We start from the raw sequence: 18,925 nt of genomic DNA, 5'->3' as shown, positions 1-18,925 counted from the left end.
GGTAAATGACTTGTAATGAAATCTCGATTATCACTTTATCATGCGAGAGTATAAAATGTTCGCCCTTCCTTACTTGTTTCGAGATGCAATGGTGACTCATGAAGGCTTTGCCTGACCAATAACGCATATTTTGCTTATTGACGAAGTCATTCAGGCAGAAATGAGCCGCACCGCTGAAGATTATTTTTCTATAAAAATCCGGATCATTTTGAAGTTGTTGATCAGACCAATTTACGAGCATACGACTATTGTAGTGGTCGAGAGGCTTCAGTTCTTGCGTCAATTTGATCTTGTATGGATGTAGGTCAAGGTCTTTTCCCAAAATTCGCGACAATGACGTCACAGAGATGCCCAACGCTAACGGCAGTAATATTCTCGACACTGCGTGCACTTCTTTGTCTCACTGGCACGGGAACATTTTGTACTGTGCCTGTGAATAAAAATTTTTCCACTAGACGCTCAATTGTTGATCTGACAAGACGGTTATGACGAGCATAAATTGGATGTAGCGCCCTTAAAGTTGAGGCCACTGACTCCGAATTTCGATAGCAAACTTTAATAATTTTGCCTTGTATATCTTTCCATGGTGCTGCCATTTCATCTTACTAAAGAGAAATTTGCAAAGAGCGTTAAAAAATATGGCGTCCATTGCTGACCCAATCGGTATACTTTTGTAGCGATCCTATTCCTGTTATAAATACGACGTCGGAACTATCCAATAATCTGGCGAATGGCGCTCCAAAAAGGAGTCGAAACCGAAAAGAAAGCAAAATTCGCTGAAGACACTGAGGGCACTGGCCATCGCAGCCAAGGCTTATAACTTGAATGTGAAAAATTGGCTTAAGCTTGCTTGCATTAACTTGGATGCTTATTTTGAAACCAATAATAAAGATTTGCGTTAATTTACATGAAATTATAGTTTTTTATGAGTCCGGTTCAAATTTGATCAGATGATATATATACACTTACATATACTTATAGACAACGAAAGTACCTAGAAACGCATTCACAACTAAAGTGCTTTAAAAATAAGCGCGGAAACAAACGCCCTAGAAAAATTGTCAACTCTTCAAAATTAGAAATATGATTGACGTTGACATCCAACACTTGTACCCACACATGCTTGTAGTTGAAAGCGTGCAGGCGTTCCGCACGTCCAGAACACTTCAAGCGAACAAGCAGCGCGCCAAGCGCGTACAAATTTCAACATTATAGTCACACGACAAGTTTAGGGAAATCAAATGCGAAGATGTGGCAACTAACACAACTGGAACACACACAAACACACTCCTTGTTGAGAATGAGCCAACGAAGGCATACCCACTTGAATGTATATGTATGTATGTAAATAATGGCGGATATATTAGTGTACTTATGTAAAAAATCAGTTGATGATGACACCACTGACGGCAATGTTGATGGCCGCACTTGAAGCAGTTGTCGCGACGCAGCAGCTGGACCCAACGCGTCGGTCAGTTGGGGAGTTGCTAATCCAATTAAGTATGCCGACTCGCACGAAGTATTAAATAAATAAAATGAGTATGGCTTGTGAATGGGCGCAAATGAGAGGGACGCGTCTGATCGGAGCGCGCGGAAAGCGCGCTTGCAGCTGTGGCGCATGCGCGCGGCATTCCCATGTGTTGTTGCCAAGCAAATGAACACAAATAATAGTAATGACACTACAAGCAATTCAAAAATAGTTACAGCGCATGAATGGCAACAACAGCAGCAAGAACAACAACGGACGTTGAATTGTGTGAATAGTTATAGTTGTTGCAATGGTCGGTATGGCAATTGGCAAAGGAGCCACAGCGAATCGTTGACATTTCCGACATTCATTTTGATTGAAATGTGGTAAATTGAATTCAGCAGCGTAGCGGCGCATCTCCGCCACAACATCACATACACACATACATACATATACACATATGTATATCTACCGACATTTAATAACCATTTATGAATGCCATGAAAGTCAGCGAAGGCCGGTTCTTCACTTGGTTTGACGGTCGCTCCGCCTTGTTCGGGAGTTCGGAGTGTGAGGTGACCGTCGTCGTCGTCGTCGCGACCGGTGAGTGCTGCAATGTTTTGATCGTGTTAATCAGTTGGGTGTTTGTTCGCCTGTCGCACGGTCAGCCGCCGGTTGCATTGGCATCAGCTCGCTTTGGTATTGGCCGTCATAATATGTTGAATGCCGTTCGCAAACATGCCGTTTTATTTTTACTCATCATCGCTGTCAACTGAATGACAAGCTTTTGACTAATTTGATTACATAACAAATTTCTATTCTAATTAGTAACCTAAGCGGAGTGAAGTAACCGGTTACCTGCAAGTAACAAGTTGCAGGAATAGACATGTTGTGGAAAAAATTTGGCTTCAATAAAAATAGAATAGCTGCAATTGAAATTAGCGCAAACCGGATTAGAATTTGCTAGTTGGCATTATCTTGGACTCAAGGCTCTTATATTTCCAATATTGGAAATGTTATTTTACTAAAGTTTATATTAGCGATGGTAATCTACAGACTGGATAAGAAAGCGAAGCAAATTACTCTGGTAGTGAACGAGGGCAAGACGAAATATCTCCTGTCATCAAACAAACAGTTGTCGCACTAGCGACTTGGCTCCCACGTCACTGTTGACAGTCAAAACTTTGAAGTCGTAGATAATATCGTCTATCTTCGAACCAGCATAACACCAACAACAGCCTCAGCCTCGAAATCCAACGCAGAATAATTCTTGCCAACAGGCGCTACCTGCAATCGAGAAGTAAAGTTCTCTCTCGACGAACAAAGACCAAATCTATAAGTCACTCATTATTCCCGTTCTGTTATGTGGTACAGAGGACGATGGACGATGACAACATCTGATGAGTTGAGGTTACGAGTTTTCGAGAGAAAGGTTTTGCGGAAGATTTATGGTTATTTGCGCATTGGGAGCAGCGAATACCGCAGTCGATGGAACGCCGAGCTTTACGAGGTATTCGGCGACATTGACATATAGTAGTTCAGCGAATTAAGAGACAGCGGCTACACTGGCTAGGTCCTATCGTCCCAATGGTTGAAAACACTCCAGCTCTGAGCGTATTTGACGCAGTATCTGCAAGGGGTAGCAGAAGAAGAGCAATACCTCCACTCCGTTGAAAAGACCAGGTGTAGAAGGACCTGGCTACACTTAGAACCTCCAATTGGCGCCAAGAAACGAAAAGAAAGAACGACTGGCGCGCTGTCGTAAACTCGGCTGTAACCGCGTAAGCATGGTCTACGTCAATAAATAATAAAGAAAAAGAAGATAGTGTTCTTAGTAATCTTAACAGTTGAAGCTTGTTATTGTGGTCCATATCCATAGGAAACAAATATCGTTGGATTCGATATTAACTCTAGGAATTACTAAAAAGACCAAAGCCTAATCGTTCTATAATCTTTTGATCGATTGTCCCGTTGTTAGGAAATTAAGTTTTAAGAACCAGAAGTTAAGTTTTGATTGGCTGACTATCAAGCCATACCTAGTTCTACATTGCCAGATGGAGAATCAGTTTAATATGAGTTTTTTTTTCATGCTTTTTATGCTTACTTTAAGAGCGACTTGATATTTATTTCTGATAGGGTACTTCATCTAGTTCCATTGCACTGCGAGGCTGAGTTCTCGATCCTGTCGGACAGAAGCTGGGACGATGTTCTAGCGTCTCTCTTATGCCTACTTCCCAGCACTTTTTGCATGAGTCGTTTTTAATAATGCATAATGCATAATACTTGCATATGATGGCAGTAAGTTGTGACCTGTGTCGAGGACAATATCTGTCCTACAGAGATTCTTTTGATACCGCATGCGTTTTTCTTCTGTGCCCTTGGGCTTGGTCTTGGCGATCTTGCTTGTCTTTAAGGTATTTTATATCCTAACCTGATCCATCTTTCAATCCTTTTGGAAGTTTCATTGTGTATCGTTATTAGCGATCTCTTGACTGGAGTCACTGATCTTTCTCCTTGGTTTTAGAGCTTGGTTTTAATGAGATAAGTCAGTATTAGACTAGCTGAACCTGAGTATAAACTTGCACAAGTCTATATATTAGTGGATAATCTCATGATCAATCAGACTTCAACCATTGTGTCTACCTACTTAAAATTCTTAGCTGCCATAAAGATATCTTGCCTATTTCTATCCATAAACATCTGCAAAAAACGCTGGATTTTGATTAATGCAATCGAAATTTCGAATATGAAATAAATCAAGACTCAAAATGCTTTTAAGAACAAGCTTCTTAAGTACAATCGTTCAGCTGTTGTAACCAACCAAACAAGACCTTTGAGATCAAGTCGGACTCAAAGCGCGAACGATCTGACTGGTTTTTATAGAGGTTTGGTCAATAATCTCTACTGTCCATGTGAGCACACTTCTTGCATAACGCTAACGTAATTTCACGTCAGTATTTGAGTAAGACGATACGACGACATTGACATAGTTCAGCGAATTAAAAGACAGCGGCTACGCTGGCTAGGTCATGTTGTCCGGATGGACGAAAATATTCCAGCTCTGAAAGTATTCGACGCAGAGGAAGAGGAAGACCTCCACTCCGTTGGAAGGACCAGGTGGAGAAGGGCCTGGCTACGCTTGGAATATCCAATTGGCGCCACGTAACGAAAAGAAGAAACGACTGGCGCGCTGTTGTTAACTCGGCTATAATCGCGTAAGCGGTGTCTACGCCAATTAAGAAGAAAAAGATTTGAGTAAGAGCTCGAATCCTAGCTAATAATAAAGTTTCGCCTATATATCACAAGCACAGAAGTTATAAACTTAAATTTTAGAGAAATATAGATGAAGAACAAAGAAAAATTTCCTGCAGGGCACCAACGCAGACAAGGCAATTATGGAACTCTATCCGGTTATAATTAATCAACAGTTGGAATTTAGCCACAAATATTGACAAATCGCCGTGGATGGCCATAATAAAAACTTCGAACATTTGATTGCACTGCAAACGGTTGCGATCTTTTCTATTTATAATTTACAAATGCTGGATTATGTGGCAAGCAAAAGAAAATGCGAGTAAAAGAAAAACAAATGAAAACATGGCGTACGAAATGAGCAGCGAATGAACACTAAACAAAGCCGAGTGGTGTTCCACAAGTGAATTTATTTCTGCACATATGTCTATATACAACTTCGGGGCAGAGAACTCTTAGAGCTGCTGGGCGAGTTAATGCTTAGAAATCAAGTATTCTCACACTTAAAGACTTTCAGCAAAATTATTTTTTTTTCATATTGTTTTTAGATAATAGGTGTATAAGTTATGTACTAATGCCATAATTCAATTTGCAAGAAGGATAGTTGTGGTTGTGCTACTGCCTCTTTGTGTGTGTCTTCATTTCATTCTTTCATAACTATGTTTGTATGTATGTATGCCCTTACTCATTTATGTATATGGCTGCAGTGTTGCATTAAATGAAGTTGTTTGTTTGACTGCCACCAACATTTGAGAACAAATATTATTTGGTGTTGCAACAGCAGAAACGAGCAAATTAACAAATCGGTAAAACTCCGATAAATATGTTTTCATACATACGTGCAATCAAATATTGGCTACAGCAACAAATCTCGCAGCAATTTGCATCCAATGTCTAAGAGAATCAACAGTTTCTACGCAGCTGCAAAGCCAACGCTTGTGGCGTGGATATCAGCTACATTCAAACGTTTATGTGAAAAAATTGCATGAAAATTTTGTTGCAAGACTGAAAAATATATGTATCTACAAGTATATGCAACTAAATAAGTATGTATGTTTGCCACAACGCCTATTTGAGTACCATTTTTAGTAGGTAACTGTGAAAACTATTGATTCGAAGTGTTTTACCGGTGTTTTTTTTTTTCATTTTTGAATAAATATGGACCGATGATTCTACCGGCCAGACTTGAATCCCTTCAAGTTTCTCTTCGTCTCAAATGCGCCAACCTTGCCTGTTTTTGCGCCCATTGAGGCAGAAGTGGTCCTCATAGCCCTGAACGAATAAAATTTTGCTCGAAAACGTCGGATCTTCTTGGAACTTTTCAAGAGTTCATAGAGCGAACCGATATCGCTTGGGAAGGTCGAGCGGCTTCAGTTCTTGCACAAGAATACAGTGGTTGCGGCACGATCTTAGATGAAAATTTGGCGAAAAACTCACGAAGAATCAATGCAGCATGCGACGATGCATTATCGTGTTGCAAAAACCTCTTTTTACGAATAGAGTCTCGCGCAAACGACGCATAACACTCAAATAGTATTAATTGCTGACAATTTTTCCGGTCGGAAAGAAAACGGTGTGCACCACACCTCGACAATCGAAGAAAATTGTCAACATAACCATAATTTTTGACCTGCTTTGACGTGAGTTTTTGACTTTGGCTCACCTTTGCCAAGATATACGCTCAATTGACCGTTTCCGGGTCGTAAGCATAGATCCAAGACTCATCGCGAGTAATAAATACTACGTTTCATGACATCCTGGTAGTCGGAAGACATTGTTTTACGAACTTTGACGTGACGCTGTTTTTCAAAAAAATTGATTAATTTTGGAACCAATCCTGCTTTCACTTTCCTTAGGCCCAAATTATTTTTAAAAATGGTTTTCACTGAACACCACTATATTCCAACGATAATAGTAAGATCTCTGACTATCAAACATCGATTTTCAAGCGGCAATTCTTTTATTTTATTGACGTGTTGGTCATCAGTTGATGTTGAGAAAATCCTGTTCGTGGTTCGCCGTCAACCCATTATTGACCCTCTGTGAATAATTTGTATCGAGCCGAAACACTTGCTCGCGACAAACAATTTTCACCAAAGGCCTCTTCCAACATTATGAACGTTTCGGCACCATAAATGTGATTCCTCACACAAAATTTAATGGAACTTCTCTGTTGAATAATTTCACTCATCGTAAAAATCGCCAAATGCACTTTATATACTTCAGAAAGACAAGCGTATATTAAATACTAATTATTGTTTTGATGTGACATTTGGCATAGCTGTCACTGACAGTCATACCAAGCTAAAAATAATTATTTCGACGAATTGCTTTTCGCGCGAAATTTAAATAAAAAAGTCTCACTATTTTTTGCCCACAGTAATATAACATATCGACGGCATCTCAATTGGAGCCTTAACGCCATTTAAAGTTCATGTAGAAATCATGATTGTATTCGAATTTGATCTATATTAAGTATATTAGTACACAAATATTTGCACATATTTACATACATACATTTTGTATATACACGGATTGGCCTAATAAACCGATTTGCACAGAGTGTCACATTTCGGTGAGATGTTGGCATTTAGAATTCACACGTCATACTTGACTGATATGAACTTGTAGTTCAGTCTAAGTAAATTTGCCATACAAATTTTGAACCTTTTAAAACTTTATGATTGAGTTCATTTCAAAGTATTCTATTTGCTTTGCAACATTATCTCAGCAAACAATGGGAACTATTCATGAGCAATGAGGTGCTAAAATCAAGGCTAATATGAATTCAATTACTTAAGTACTATGCTGACCAACAGAAGTCTAGATACAGCAGAGTCGCGTGTTATGTAAAGTAAACACTCATCCAAATGTTGTTGTTTTAGTCATATAATCGACTACCAAAGTATACTTGACTCAAATACTAATTAAAAGTTTAAATTAAAAAAAATCGACATTTAGTCTTTTAGTGGTCTTGAAATTGCGGTAAGTTTTGTATTTTTGTATATCATGAGCAACAAATTGTTTATTCAAGCAATAATTGGATTAAAATTAACCATAAAATCACATGAGCACGACATTTTGTTGTTGTTATAGTGATCAAACGTCGTATAATAAGTGTGTTTTAATTTAATTTTATAAAAATAAAGATTTGTTTGGAGATGCGGGGCATCGATCCCCGTACCTCTCACATGCTAAGCGAGCGCTCTACCATCTGAGCTACATCCCCAAGTACCGTTATGGCGCCATTACAGCTAACATTTATGCCAGCGAACTATCGTGCGCACTGCTTTATCGACAGTGTTTTTTTTTCTCAGCCAAAATATAGCTAAAATTGTCCATATATATGGATGTATGTACTTATTTAGTATATTGGTGATTGACATAAATATGTATTATACTATGTGTTCGCGTACATACCACAGTATACGAGGTGGTTCGGCAAAAATAGAAGCTTTCAACCAAAATATATTAATGAAAAGCTTTCCAATATTATTTTTTGGCTGTAAAAAAGCACAATTATAGTAATTTCGCAAATATTCGGAAATATTTAAAAAAAAAATAAAAAAATGTATGTATATAGTACTCATAAGAACATATGTATGTATGTATAATATACATTGTATATACTACTGTGATAAAAAAGGCAGGTACATACACTTTTTTTCTAGGTTAATAGGACTGTCCATAACATTTCCCCCTGCGGGTAGGGGGACCCCCTTTGGGTTCGGGAGGGAAACTGAATATACCCGTGGTAAGGCATGCCTATCGTAAGAGGCGACTAATATCCTGGCTACCAGTCCAGAGCTGTATGGAAGCTCAACTGGTAGTAGCTTCGGCTACGAGGTCTGACCGGAGACTTAATTCTGGTACCACGGGGAGCAGTAGCCCTTGAAGGTAACTCCAATCTGCTCATTGGGTTTGGCCCTTTGTGTACATTCGTGGTGGTTGTGGTTAAAACCCAAATGCCAGTTGTCAGTTGAATGTGGAGTTGCATTGCAACCGGGTGCCGGACCCAAAGCACGGCCGAGGTTTTAGATGGGTCTCAAACCCTACCAAGGTGGTTAGTGTGTCCATGCCACACTGCCAATTGGTACTGCAAATGCTTAGCATTCTCAGGGCGCTGATCAACGCATTTTTTTGATCCGCTATGCTTTTGAGCGCCGAGGAGTAAGGCTGTCGTCAGCAGGTACCCACGTTAAACACACTGGATGTTGTCCATAACATTTGCCAAGCGCAGAAGGTTTTTATTATCTCCGAGATACATGTGTTTTAGTGGACTTTTCGATTTTTACAATGGTTGATCTTCTTCAGCAAAGAACTTGCATCAAATTTTGTTTGCGGAACGAATATTTTTGTGTGGACGTGTTGAAAATGTAGCGAAAACCTCTGATGATTACTATGAACTATGACACGAAAAAAACTTTTATAAGTGATACAAGAAGTGCATAGCGGCCCGAGAGCGTGTTACAGGCGATCCATCAGCCTCTGGCGAAGAAGGCCACGTCCAAAAATTAAAGATTTGACGTTGAAAAAACGTCGGTTGACAATTAGAGACCTCGTAAATAATGTTGGAATATCACTTGGCTCAGCGCAAACCATTTTGCAAAATGTTTTATGCCTGAAACGCGTCAAATCCCAATTGATACCAAAATTACGATAATGCACCATGTCATACTACATTGGTTCTTCGTGTCAGTTTTGCCAAAAACTGGGCTCATATCATTCTGCAACCACTGTAAACGCCTGAATTGGCTACGTGCGACCTATGGTTATTCAGCATACTAAAGAGGCCAGTTCGAGAGTTGTTTTGTTAAGTTTTAAGGAGATAAAAAAGGAATCGTCGAAAGATATTAAGGAATTTACCGGAAAAGGTCTAATCCGACTGTATCAAGAACTGGAAAAGGCGTTAGCAAAAATGGTTTTTGTCGGACGGCGATTATTTTGAAAGACAGAAAATTGATTTGGAAAAATAAATAAAGAATTTCCATTTTATTAACAAATTCACACTACTTTTTGAACACAGTAATATATGAAAAAATAAAGAAAAATTGCCCTGCAAGTATTTCACACAAATTTCAGCAACTTTAACAATTAGCCCTTCATTCTTTCAGCCTTAAAATTGTAGCAAAAAATTAGCGAAATTCCTTTTCTAGTCTACAAGTTTAAACAAATTATATATTTTTTCAAGAAAGCAAAGAGTATTAAAGCTTTAAGGCGGTATTCGCATATAGGAATTTGAAAAAATCTATCTTTTTCATAATACGATATCCCTCTGAAAGGATTTTTTTAAATTGAAATTATTTACAAGTTGTTACTCAGCAAAATTCACGAACATACGACGCTTCTGGTGGCCAAGCGGCTTCAGTTCTACCGTCAAGTTCATATTGTAAAAATGTAGGCCAAGATCTTTTCGCAAAATTCGCCACAACGACGTCACAGAGATGCCCAACGTTTGAGAATGACGTGTGAGAGACTAATATGGCGTCGTTTGCTGTCCCTATCGGTCTACTTTTGTAGCATCCCTGTGAAAAGACTCGATTCATTCGAACAATGGATCTATAGAACTAATAACATAACATAACATAATAACTCTAATCTATAGAACTAATAACACTCAACATACGATCATGGAAAAGTAAGCAGTCAGTTTGAACAATGGACTCCGTGTGACAGCATTACTCGCTTAAACTCTCCTATGAAGCACCAGCTGGAGAACCTTGGTAGCAAGCAGTATACAGTAACCATTGGCGGGGACGTCAGCTAAGCAGTTTTTGTCACTTATTTGGACTTTATGATCCTAAACACAAGCAACTAAATGAAAGGTGTACATTTTAATTATTAAAGTCATTAAATCATTTCTGTAGATTTCAATAAACTGATTTGTCAAAATGCACGCAAACGAACGGCGAATAAATTTCCGACGCTTTAAGTCTCAAACAATTATTCATAATTAATTAAAAAGCAATTTATTTAGCTGAAAAGCGCGCAAGATAAATAACATATATTAACACAAAAGTATGTGTGTAAGTGTAACCGCCTACCAGTTGGGCTGTGGAGTCAGCGATCAGTGGCAAAGTGTCAACGCTGTAGATAAACCAATATGGATCGACCATGGGGCCACGTTGGGATCGTCGCATATTTCAAAGCAACAAAAAAATGGCAAGCGACTTGGAGCCAGCGCGCTTTTCTGAACGTGTATGAGTACCAGACGACGGCGCACACATTCTATCGCCAATCAGCTGGAATAAATCAATGCTGCCATTTGACATTGTGACAAGTGGCCGCTGGGCCACATCGCTAATGGGCGATGGCCGGCGGTAGGGTGAAAGATTAGCCATTAGCAGTGTAGTAATGCCAATGAAATGCAATACATGTGAATATGTATGTGTGTTGTTGTACATTTTAATGCATGTAAATTGCCAATAAGTCGAGAGGTGGTGTAAGTCGACTAAATAGTCACACCGTCACATGATTTATCGGCGTTGGCGCCATACCCTGACAGCGATATAATTGCAGTGCGAACAACATTTAATTTGAATAATTGATTGTGGCAAATATACAATTTTTATTAGAGCATTTTTGTTGCAAAAAGTATGTTTCAAACAGATTTAAAAATATTACAAGAAAATATATAACTTCCAAAACCCAAGTTAAGTGCAAATATCCGCTTTATAAAATCATTGTTGTTCCAACTTCAATACTTCGAATTTCAAGCCATTCTTCTGGCGACCCAACTCTTCAATGAGACTTGTGTTGGCAAAGGCATAACCGGGCGGAATGACACCACCACTGCAGATGAATTTCAGTTAATTTTCATGCAAAATTTAACACTAAAATAATTTTATTCAGCAAACACTTACTCGTTTGGCATTTTATCGTGCTCCTTGAGTACAATTTTGGCTGTAGCCAAGACCGACAAACATGTCATGCCATAAAACGGATCGAAACTTGAGAGTCGCGTCAAAAGCTCTTGTTTCGGCTCCTCAGTCAATCGCTGACCTTCGGTCCAGCCTCTAGTGCGGAATGTCATTTGAAAGCGTTGTGCAGCACGATTTACCTCGACGGGGCCCTCGTGTGACATAAGACCTCTGGTGAAGAATTTCGGATTTTTTAATAGTATTTGACGTAAACCGGGAATTTGCGCCATTATAACGGTGAATATTAACAACATTTGTGTCAAAATGGTCGTCCATAGGGAGCTAGAAGCATAAAAAATGCAATAAATGTAATAATAATTCATACAATAATGAGAAGTGAGTGAAAAGTGGGCGACTCACCGGAAACCAATATAATTTTCGAACTGTATTGGGCGCTTATTTTCATTCAGATAGCGCAGGCGCTGAGTATCCATCACGATATCACGATCAGCGGCGTGTATGGGGAAGAAATATCGATCGAGAAATTCAACTTTGCGCGCGAATGGCCTGTAAGAAATATCAGCAGTGATGGGTATTCATGACGGAAGTGGAATTATTTAAGAGAAAATAAATACTTAATAAGCAATTTCAAAAACTAAAATTAAATGCAATACTAAGTATTAAGAAAGGCAACTTACAGAAACGGATATGACTATTTATATTAAATTACAATTTTAACAGAAAGCAACGGTAGTAATTTCGTTCTGTTCTGCTAAAATATTGAAAAAGTAATTTTGGTGAGTGAAGATTTTTTAACGCTAATCTATTTGAATCGCAATATTGGCCGCAGCGACTGCGGAGGGGATGTAGCTCAGATGGTAGAGCGCTCGCTTAGCATGTGAGAGGTACGGGGATCGATGCCCCGCATCTCCAAGGATTTATTTTTATTATTTTTTTTTTTAATTTTTTTAATTAATTTTTATATTTATTTTTTTATTTACTTTTTTTCATTTAATTTTTTATTTATTTTTTTTGTTAATTTTTTTTTTATAAATTTTTTTTTTATTTATTTATTTTTTAAATATTTTTAGTAATTTATTTATATTTTTTTTTGAGCTTATACTCTTTTATAGTATCCACAAAGAGCTTTTTTATTTTTTTCTAACTTTTTAATAGTATTTTCGCCACGAATAATTTCATGACATACATTTTAAAAATATTTGAATATATTTAAATAATAAAAATTAAAGAAACCAGTAAATCATTTAAACTAGTTTTCTGGGAAACAGCTGTTAAAAATAAACAACTCGTTTCCGAATCCGAATCAACTAAAAAGTTTTTTGACACATAAGCCCCCTTTCCGTAGACCAGGTCACATATAACGAATCACACAATTTCCTAGTATCGAAAAAAAATTTTTTTTTACATAATTTTCCAAAATTTTACTCAACACTGTCTGATTTCGATAATCATTTCAGTTTATTTCAAAGTATAAATGTGAGGCATATAAGGCCAGTGAGAGAAGAAAATTTACAAACTATGAGTATATATACACTATATACTACTATATACCATATACAACTAATCCCTAATGAATGTGAACTGTGAGAGACGCAAGTCTACTTACCAGTACTTGAGCTTTGGCCGTAAATCTGGCAACTTCTCCGTCTCCAGTAGACGCTTCAATGTTTTCACTTCACCGGAATTAGCAAATGCATGCACGGCGCTCTCCCAAGTGCCGGCATGTAGCACAGCCTTAGAGCTTTTGTCGCGATAATCGAGTATGTTCTCCCAAAACAATTCGCATGTGTTCACAGTACCTAAGTATTGGTGAGTAATTACATACATACATTGAGATAAGCGCATAAAAACAGGTGGAAATGAGAAGGCCGATTTTGGTTACAAACAAACAATGAAAATTTGAATAAAATCAAAAGTTTGAACCTGGGAAATTTTTTTCTGCATGCACTACACCCATTTCAGCAGGTATACTATCAAAAGCGCAAGTGGATATTACATAAGTGTGCTGCTTTTGCGCCAAGTCATGATACTTCAAACGCATGCCCTTGATATATTGTGGCTCTCCGCTAATATCCACATGATGAGTGCCGGCTTCAATGCAGGCCTTCACAACCACTTCGCCGTAGAAACGATATGGGCCACAACAATTGATAACGACCTTGTTAAAATCAAAATTACAAACTAAATAAAGTTACTATGCTTAAAGTTTCGTAAAAACCTTGCATTTTGCTGCCATCGCCTCGATCGATGGGCGATCGTCCACATCGGCCAATATAATCGGCACGGCGCTGAGATCTTTGCCAATTTTCTGACCCGCAGTGCTCAGCACATTCTCCAGCTTGCTCTATATAACATATGTACATACATACATACAGACATATCACACATATGTAAGTAAGCTTAAGTTTAATTAAAGCAACAATTTGAGTTACGCACCTTATTACGACCTGCCACACCCCAAGTGAGACCCTGCAGCACTTCTGGTGCCTTTTCCACCGCAATTTGGCCAGTAAAGCCGGTTGCGCCAAAAATAATTGCGTCTAATTTCACAGGCATTTTCACTTTGACTGCTTCTCGCTTTCCAGTTAAACAAAAGTTCTAAGTTATCTTGCGAGTTTTGCTGATGCCTCGAAAGCTGTCAAGCGACTAAACATTTTATTCTCATCGATTTGTTGTTGAATGACTGGTTGGTTTTGGTGTGATCAAGGTCATGTGCTTTTAAACAGCATTACAAGGCGTTTTTTTTTAGTATATACGAGGGTAGGTCCTAAATTACTCCAATGTGGACAGAATAAATTTATATCAATGAATCATTATCTAATAATATATAGCTTTCCGTCACTGAAGTATTTTTAAAGATCTTTTTCGATTTTTTTTTTCGATTTACGAATATAAAAAATTATTACTTTTTTATATTAGTGCTTGATTTTGCACAGAGTTGCTAATTTCTTAATTCAAAAATTTTGGTTAAGAATTAAGTTTTTTTAAATAATTTTTTAATAAGAAGATTTAAGATTAGATGTTTAAAATTATATTTGGTACTACAAAGTGAAAAAAAAAATTCAAATGTCAATTCAATTATTTTTTAATGCATTACTTGCAACACTAATCTTAATTAATCGCTAGATAAAAAAAAATATTAGCAAAATATTGAACACTCATTTTATGTTAGCCACGTCTCGTTACTTTTTGCTTAACCCACGTATGTAACCAGTAATTAAATTCAATGCAGCTCAGAGTAAGTTAATTACATAACTTGTCAATGCGCTCACTCTCATTCTATCATTGACTCATACTCGTAAGTATGTGATCCCATGTTTTTAATAACAATGAAACTGCATTCACACATTTTATGAAAAAAAAAGTTTATTTACTCACATAAATAGTACATTACTTACGTAAGTCTGCATACATATGTGTATGTATGTATGTATGTAGTAAAATGCATATTTTAATAGTAGAAAAAATCATAGATGTAATTTCTATTGTATGCTCTCCAGTTTCAGTACCTCGAACTTTATGCCATATTTGTATTTCTGTAGCTCCTCGATCAGACTTGTTTTGGGGAATGCATAGCCAGGTGAAATCACGCCGCCACTAAAAGAAATTTACATTTTAAAAAGTTAAGCAATAAATAAATAAAAATATTAATATCACTAGTGCCATACCTTCCCGGCAGCTTGTCTTTCTCCAGCAAAATTATCTTCGCCGAGACCAATAGTGCCACAGCAGTCATGGCATAGAAGGGATTGCGCGCAGAAAGACGTGTCCATAATTGCTGTTTAGGTGGCTCATTCAGCGATTGATCTTTGGTCCAGCCGGTGGTCTTGAACACCATTTCACAGGAGTGTCCCTCCATATTGTCCTCAGTGGGTCCCTCTTCGGTTAAAATGCCCAAAGTGAAAACTTTCGGAAACATCATTAGCACTTTGCGCGTCCAACTGTATTGAGCAAACAGTGTGACTAATGATAACAACCAGGGCACAAAGACGGCGTACAATAGTGATCTATAAAAGAACAAAAAAACGAAGCTTTAAATATTATGACTGCGCTTAAATGTTCAGCGGAGAAACCTACTTATAACCAATATAATTCTCGTATTGTATGGGGCGCTTTTTCTCGTTTTCAAACAGGAAATTTTGTGTCTGCACAACAAGGTCGCGATCGCCAGTATGAATGGGTACAAAGTAACTTTTCAGCGTAGGCACCCTGTGTGGGTAAGCGCTATGGGTAGAAACATGATAAAATAGTTATTAATAACATTATTTCCATATCACAATGTAAGTGAAGTGATCGCGTTCTTACCGCACTTTCAATTCCGGTTCCAAGCGGGGCAGATCTTTGGGCGTCAACTGCCCTCTTAGTGCAATAAGTTCGTCGACATGACTTAAAACGTGAATAACGCTCTCCCAAGTACCGCCATGTACCAAAGTTTTACAGTTTTTATCTTTGAGATCGACCGTATTCTCCCAGTAGGATTCGATGGAGTTCACGGTGCCTAAAATGGGTTTATTAAAAAGGAATTGCTTGTAATTGAGAAATATTAAACTTATGTGTCTATATGTACCTGGAAAATTGCGTTCGGCAAATGCGACACCCATTTCTCCGGGTATACTATCAAATCCGCAGGCCGAGATTATATAGGCGTGTTTCTCTTTAGCCAAATCTTGATATTTCACCATCATGCCTTCGATAAACTGCGCCTCACCGCTAATGTCCACATGATGCGTGCCGGCTTCAATGCATGCCTTCACCACTACTTCACCATACAAACGATAGGGACCACAGCAGTTCACAACGACCTTACAAAGTAGAATAATATAATAAATATTTAATTTGAAGTATTATCGATTCTTTAACAGTATTTACTCTAATTTTTTAGCACTACACGGATAGATTGGTATAACAACAAACACACCGGTTTTTGCGGTAAACTTTGTGGTTAGTAATGAGTAAAGCACTTATAATCACCTTGCACTTGTTTGCCATCTCTTTAATGGACTTTTCATCTTCAACATCCGCTATAGTGATTGGTACAAGCGAGAGATCCTTGTCAACTTTTTTACCCACCGTACTCAATACGTTCTCCAATTTGCTCTATAAAGTGTATATTACCGTTTAGTATTGTAATTACAGCGGTACCGTTATATGTATAAGTGTTTTGTTTTACCAAATTCCGACCGGCAATTCCCCACGTGAGTCCTTGCAACACTTCCACCGCCTTTTCGACCACAATTTTTCCGGTAAAACCGGTTGCACCGAATATGATTACATCCAATTTAGTACTCATATTGTTGAAATGTTATTTTAGCAATTTGAAGGACTGTATACTTTGCCGTTAATATTCGAAAATGTGAACGCGCTAAATGTCTCGCAATTACTGAACTCGCAAAGGCAGAAGCGCTGATGCCTTTGGAAGATGTCGCTAATTGTTAGTCAAGGTTAACCCACGCCTAGATAATGTGTGCAATATATACTCTTTATCAGTCAATTATGCTCAGAGAATGAAGATGCATGTGTGCTGCCACTCGTTAACTACCTTTGGTGGCTTATTTTGCGGCCTTTTTGAAGACACCTCATTGATAAAGCAGGAATTGCTAATCAGCCGGAATATTAATACTATTTTTATGTTCTATTCAAGCTAAGATGTAATTTATAAGTTCGAACACTGGAGTTTTTCTTTTATATAGCTTCACAAAGTACTACATATACCAGTCCATGTGCGATCTTCGATCAATCCTAACCTAAGCTGAGATATATTTTCAATTTAGGACTTCAGTTACTTACATTTAAAAATACTTCGAAGAAAATTATTTTTCTGAGACAAAATACGACTTAAAACCCTTTATAGTATTAGAGCCAGTATCTCCGGTATTTGAAGCTCCTTCAAAAAAGCATTCAATATAGAATTTTGAGCGCTCGTCTGCCTCCATTTTTTGTATTATAATTGCCAATAGTTTTCGAGGATACTTAGTATAAAATTTACTTCGATATGTTTTCACTAAAATTTGTTTAAAAAAATGCAACTATAGGGAAAAAGAGCAAACGACGCCAACGAGCGATTTCATTAGTTCTTACTCGTTCTTTATTCAAAGCGGTATGTCTTCTACAACCAAACTGATATTAGTAACTTTGCCGACATTATTTCCACACATCATTGCTGGTTTACACGTTCGACGAATATGGCAACACTCTCACAGCCATTTGTGTGTAAGAGAGCGCCAGCGCTTTATCAATATTTTTGCAGTGTTGAGTATAGCAAAGATTCACACACACACATACATACATATATCAATGAATGCAAATGCACTGTGCTTTGCAATGCGATCTAATGATGCGCTTTTAACAATATAATCTATTCGCTCTTTAAACTCAAAAAATCGCATTCTTACGCAAGTTTTTGTTGTTGTTCGTGAACTGTTTACCGAATTATAATATCAAACAAATTGAAAATTATTTTATCGCTGTTGTATGCGCATATACATATTCTTTGAGTAAGAGTATAGATTAAATATATGTATATATGTATGTATATATGTATATATGCATATGAATATTTGTATCATTGTTGTGAAATTATTCGATATATGAACTCGTTTTATTCACAAATTGGAGACAATTAAAATTGTAATCAAATGCACGAGTGTACCCTGTAGGAAAATGTAACCAAAACTTTTGAATTATACATACATATGTATATATGTATATGCTTTGGTATATGTTGCTATGTCTTCATTTGGTATCCTCGTAAAACTAATATGGCTGTGTAAACTGACGTTGAGCAATACCAAAAGCTCCATCAGTATCCGGAAAAAGCCTCTCCGAGCTATACCAAACGAGGTTTCAGACAAGGCAACTCCTAATCGAGCGATTTCTCCCGTCCTGCTACATATATGGTGCAGAGGCATGGACGATGACAACATCTGATAAGTCGGCGTTACGAGTTTTCGACAGAAAGATTCTGCGGAAGATTTATGGTCCTTGCGCATTACCAACGGTGAATACCGCAGTCGATGGAACGATGAGATGTATGAGATAAACGCATACATTGACATAGCTCAGCGAAACAGCAGCTGAGCTGGCTATATCATGCTGTCCGGATGGAAGAGAAGACTCCAGCTTTGAAAGTAATCGACGCAGTACGCGCCGCGATAGTAGAAGAAGGGGAAGACCTCCAATTCATTGGAAAGACTAGTTGGAGAAGGACCTGGCTTCGCTTGGAATCTCCAATTGGCGCTAAATAGCGAAAAGCAGAACTACGGGCGCGCTGTTGTAATTTCGGCTATAACCGCGTAAGCGAGGTCTTCGTCATCGATTAGGGAAT

At 37.9% G+C, this 18,925-nt stretch overlaps 2 protein-coding genes and 2 non-coding genes across 4 annotated transcripts; 1 reads left to right on the top strand and 3 right to left on the bottom strand.

Annotated features, from left to right (window-relative positions):
* Nucleotides 1–7,876: 7,876 nt before the first annotated feature.
* Trnaa-agc (transfer RNA alanine (anticodon AGC)) lies at nt 7,877–7,949 on the bottom strand. The gene has a single exon. It is a non-coding gene; the product is annotated as a tRNA-Ala (tRNA).
* Nucleotides 7,950–11,264: 3,315 nt separating this feature from the next.
* LOC126755225 (saccharopine dehydrogenase-like oxidoreductase) lies at nt 11,265–14,260 on the bottom strand. Its single transcript, XM_050467633.1, has 7 exons — nt 14,038–14,260; nt 13,820–13,945; nt 13,525–13,759; nt 13,208–13,400; nt 12,001–12,147; nt 11,584–11,922; nt 11,265–11,512 (listed from the first exon to the last, which is right to left on the bottom strand). The coding sequence occupies exons 1-7, from the start codon at nt 14,155–14,157 to the stop codon at nt 11,401–11,403; spliced, it is 1,272 nt and encodes a 423-aa protein (XP_050323590.1). The 5' UTR covers nt 14,158–14,260; the 3' UTR covers nt 11,265–11,400.
* On the top strand, nt 12,441–12,513 carry Trnaa-agc (transfer RNA alanine (anticodon AGC)). Its single transcript has one exon. It is a non-coding gene; the product is annotated as a tRNA-Ala (tRNA).
* Nucleotides 14,261–14,945: 685 nt separating the features above from the next.
* LOC126755218 (saccharopine dehydrogenase-like oxidoreductase) lies at nt 14,946–17,025 on the bottom strand. Its single transcript, XM_050467621.1, has 7 exons — nt 16,772–17,025; nt 16,573–16,698; nt 16,169–16,403; nt 15,907–16,099; nt 15,679–15,825; nt 15,270–15,608; nt 14,946–15,198 (listed from the first exon to the last, which is right to left on the bottom strand). Exons 1-7 carry the CDS (start codon nt 16,889–16,891, stop codon nt 15,084–15,086), a joined length of 1,275 nt encoding a protein of 424 aa, XP_050323578.1. The 5' UTR covers nt 16,892–17,025; the 3' UTR covers nt 14,946–15,083.
* Between the last annotated feature and the right edge of the window lie 1,900 nt (nt 17,026–18,925).

This window comes from Bactrocera neohumeralis, chromosome 2 (assembly GCF_024586455.1).
Source record: "Bactrocera neohumeralis isolate Rockhampton chromosome 2, APGP_CSIRO_Bneo_wtdbg2-racon-allhic-juicebox.fasta_v2, whole genome shotgun sequence".
Classification (NCBI taxonomy): domain Eukaryota; kingdom Metazoa; phylum Arthropoda; class Insecta; order Diptera; family Tephritidae; genus Bactrocera; species Bactrocera neohumeralis.
The sequence above is the reverse complement of the archived record's forward strand: the minus strand, read 5'-3'. Positions and strand labels throughout refer to the sequence as shown.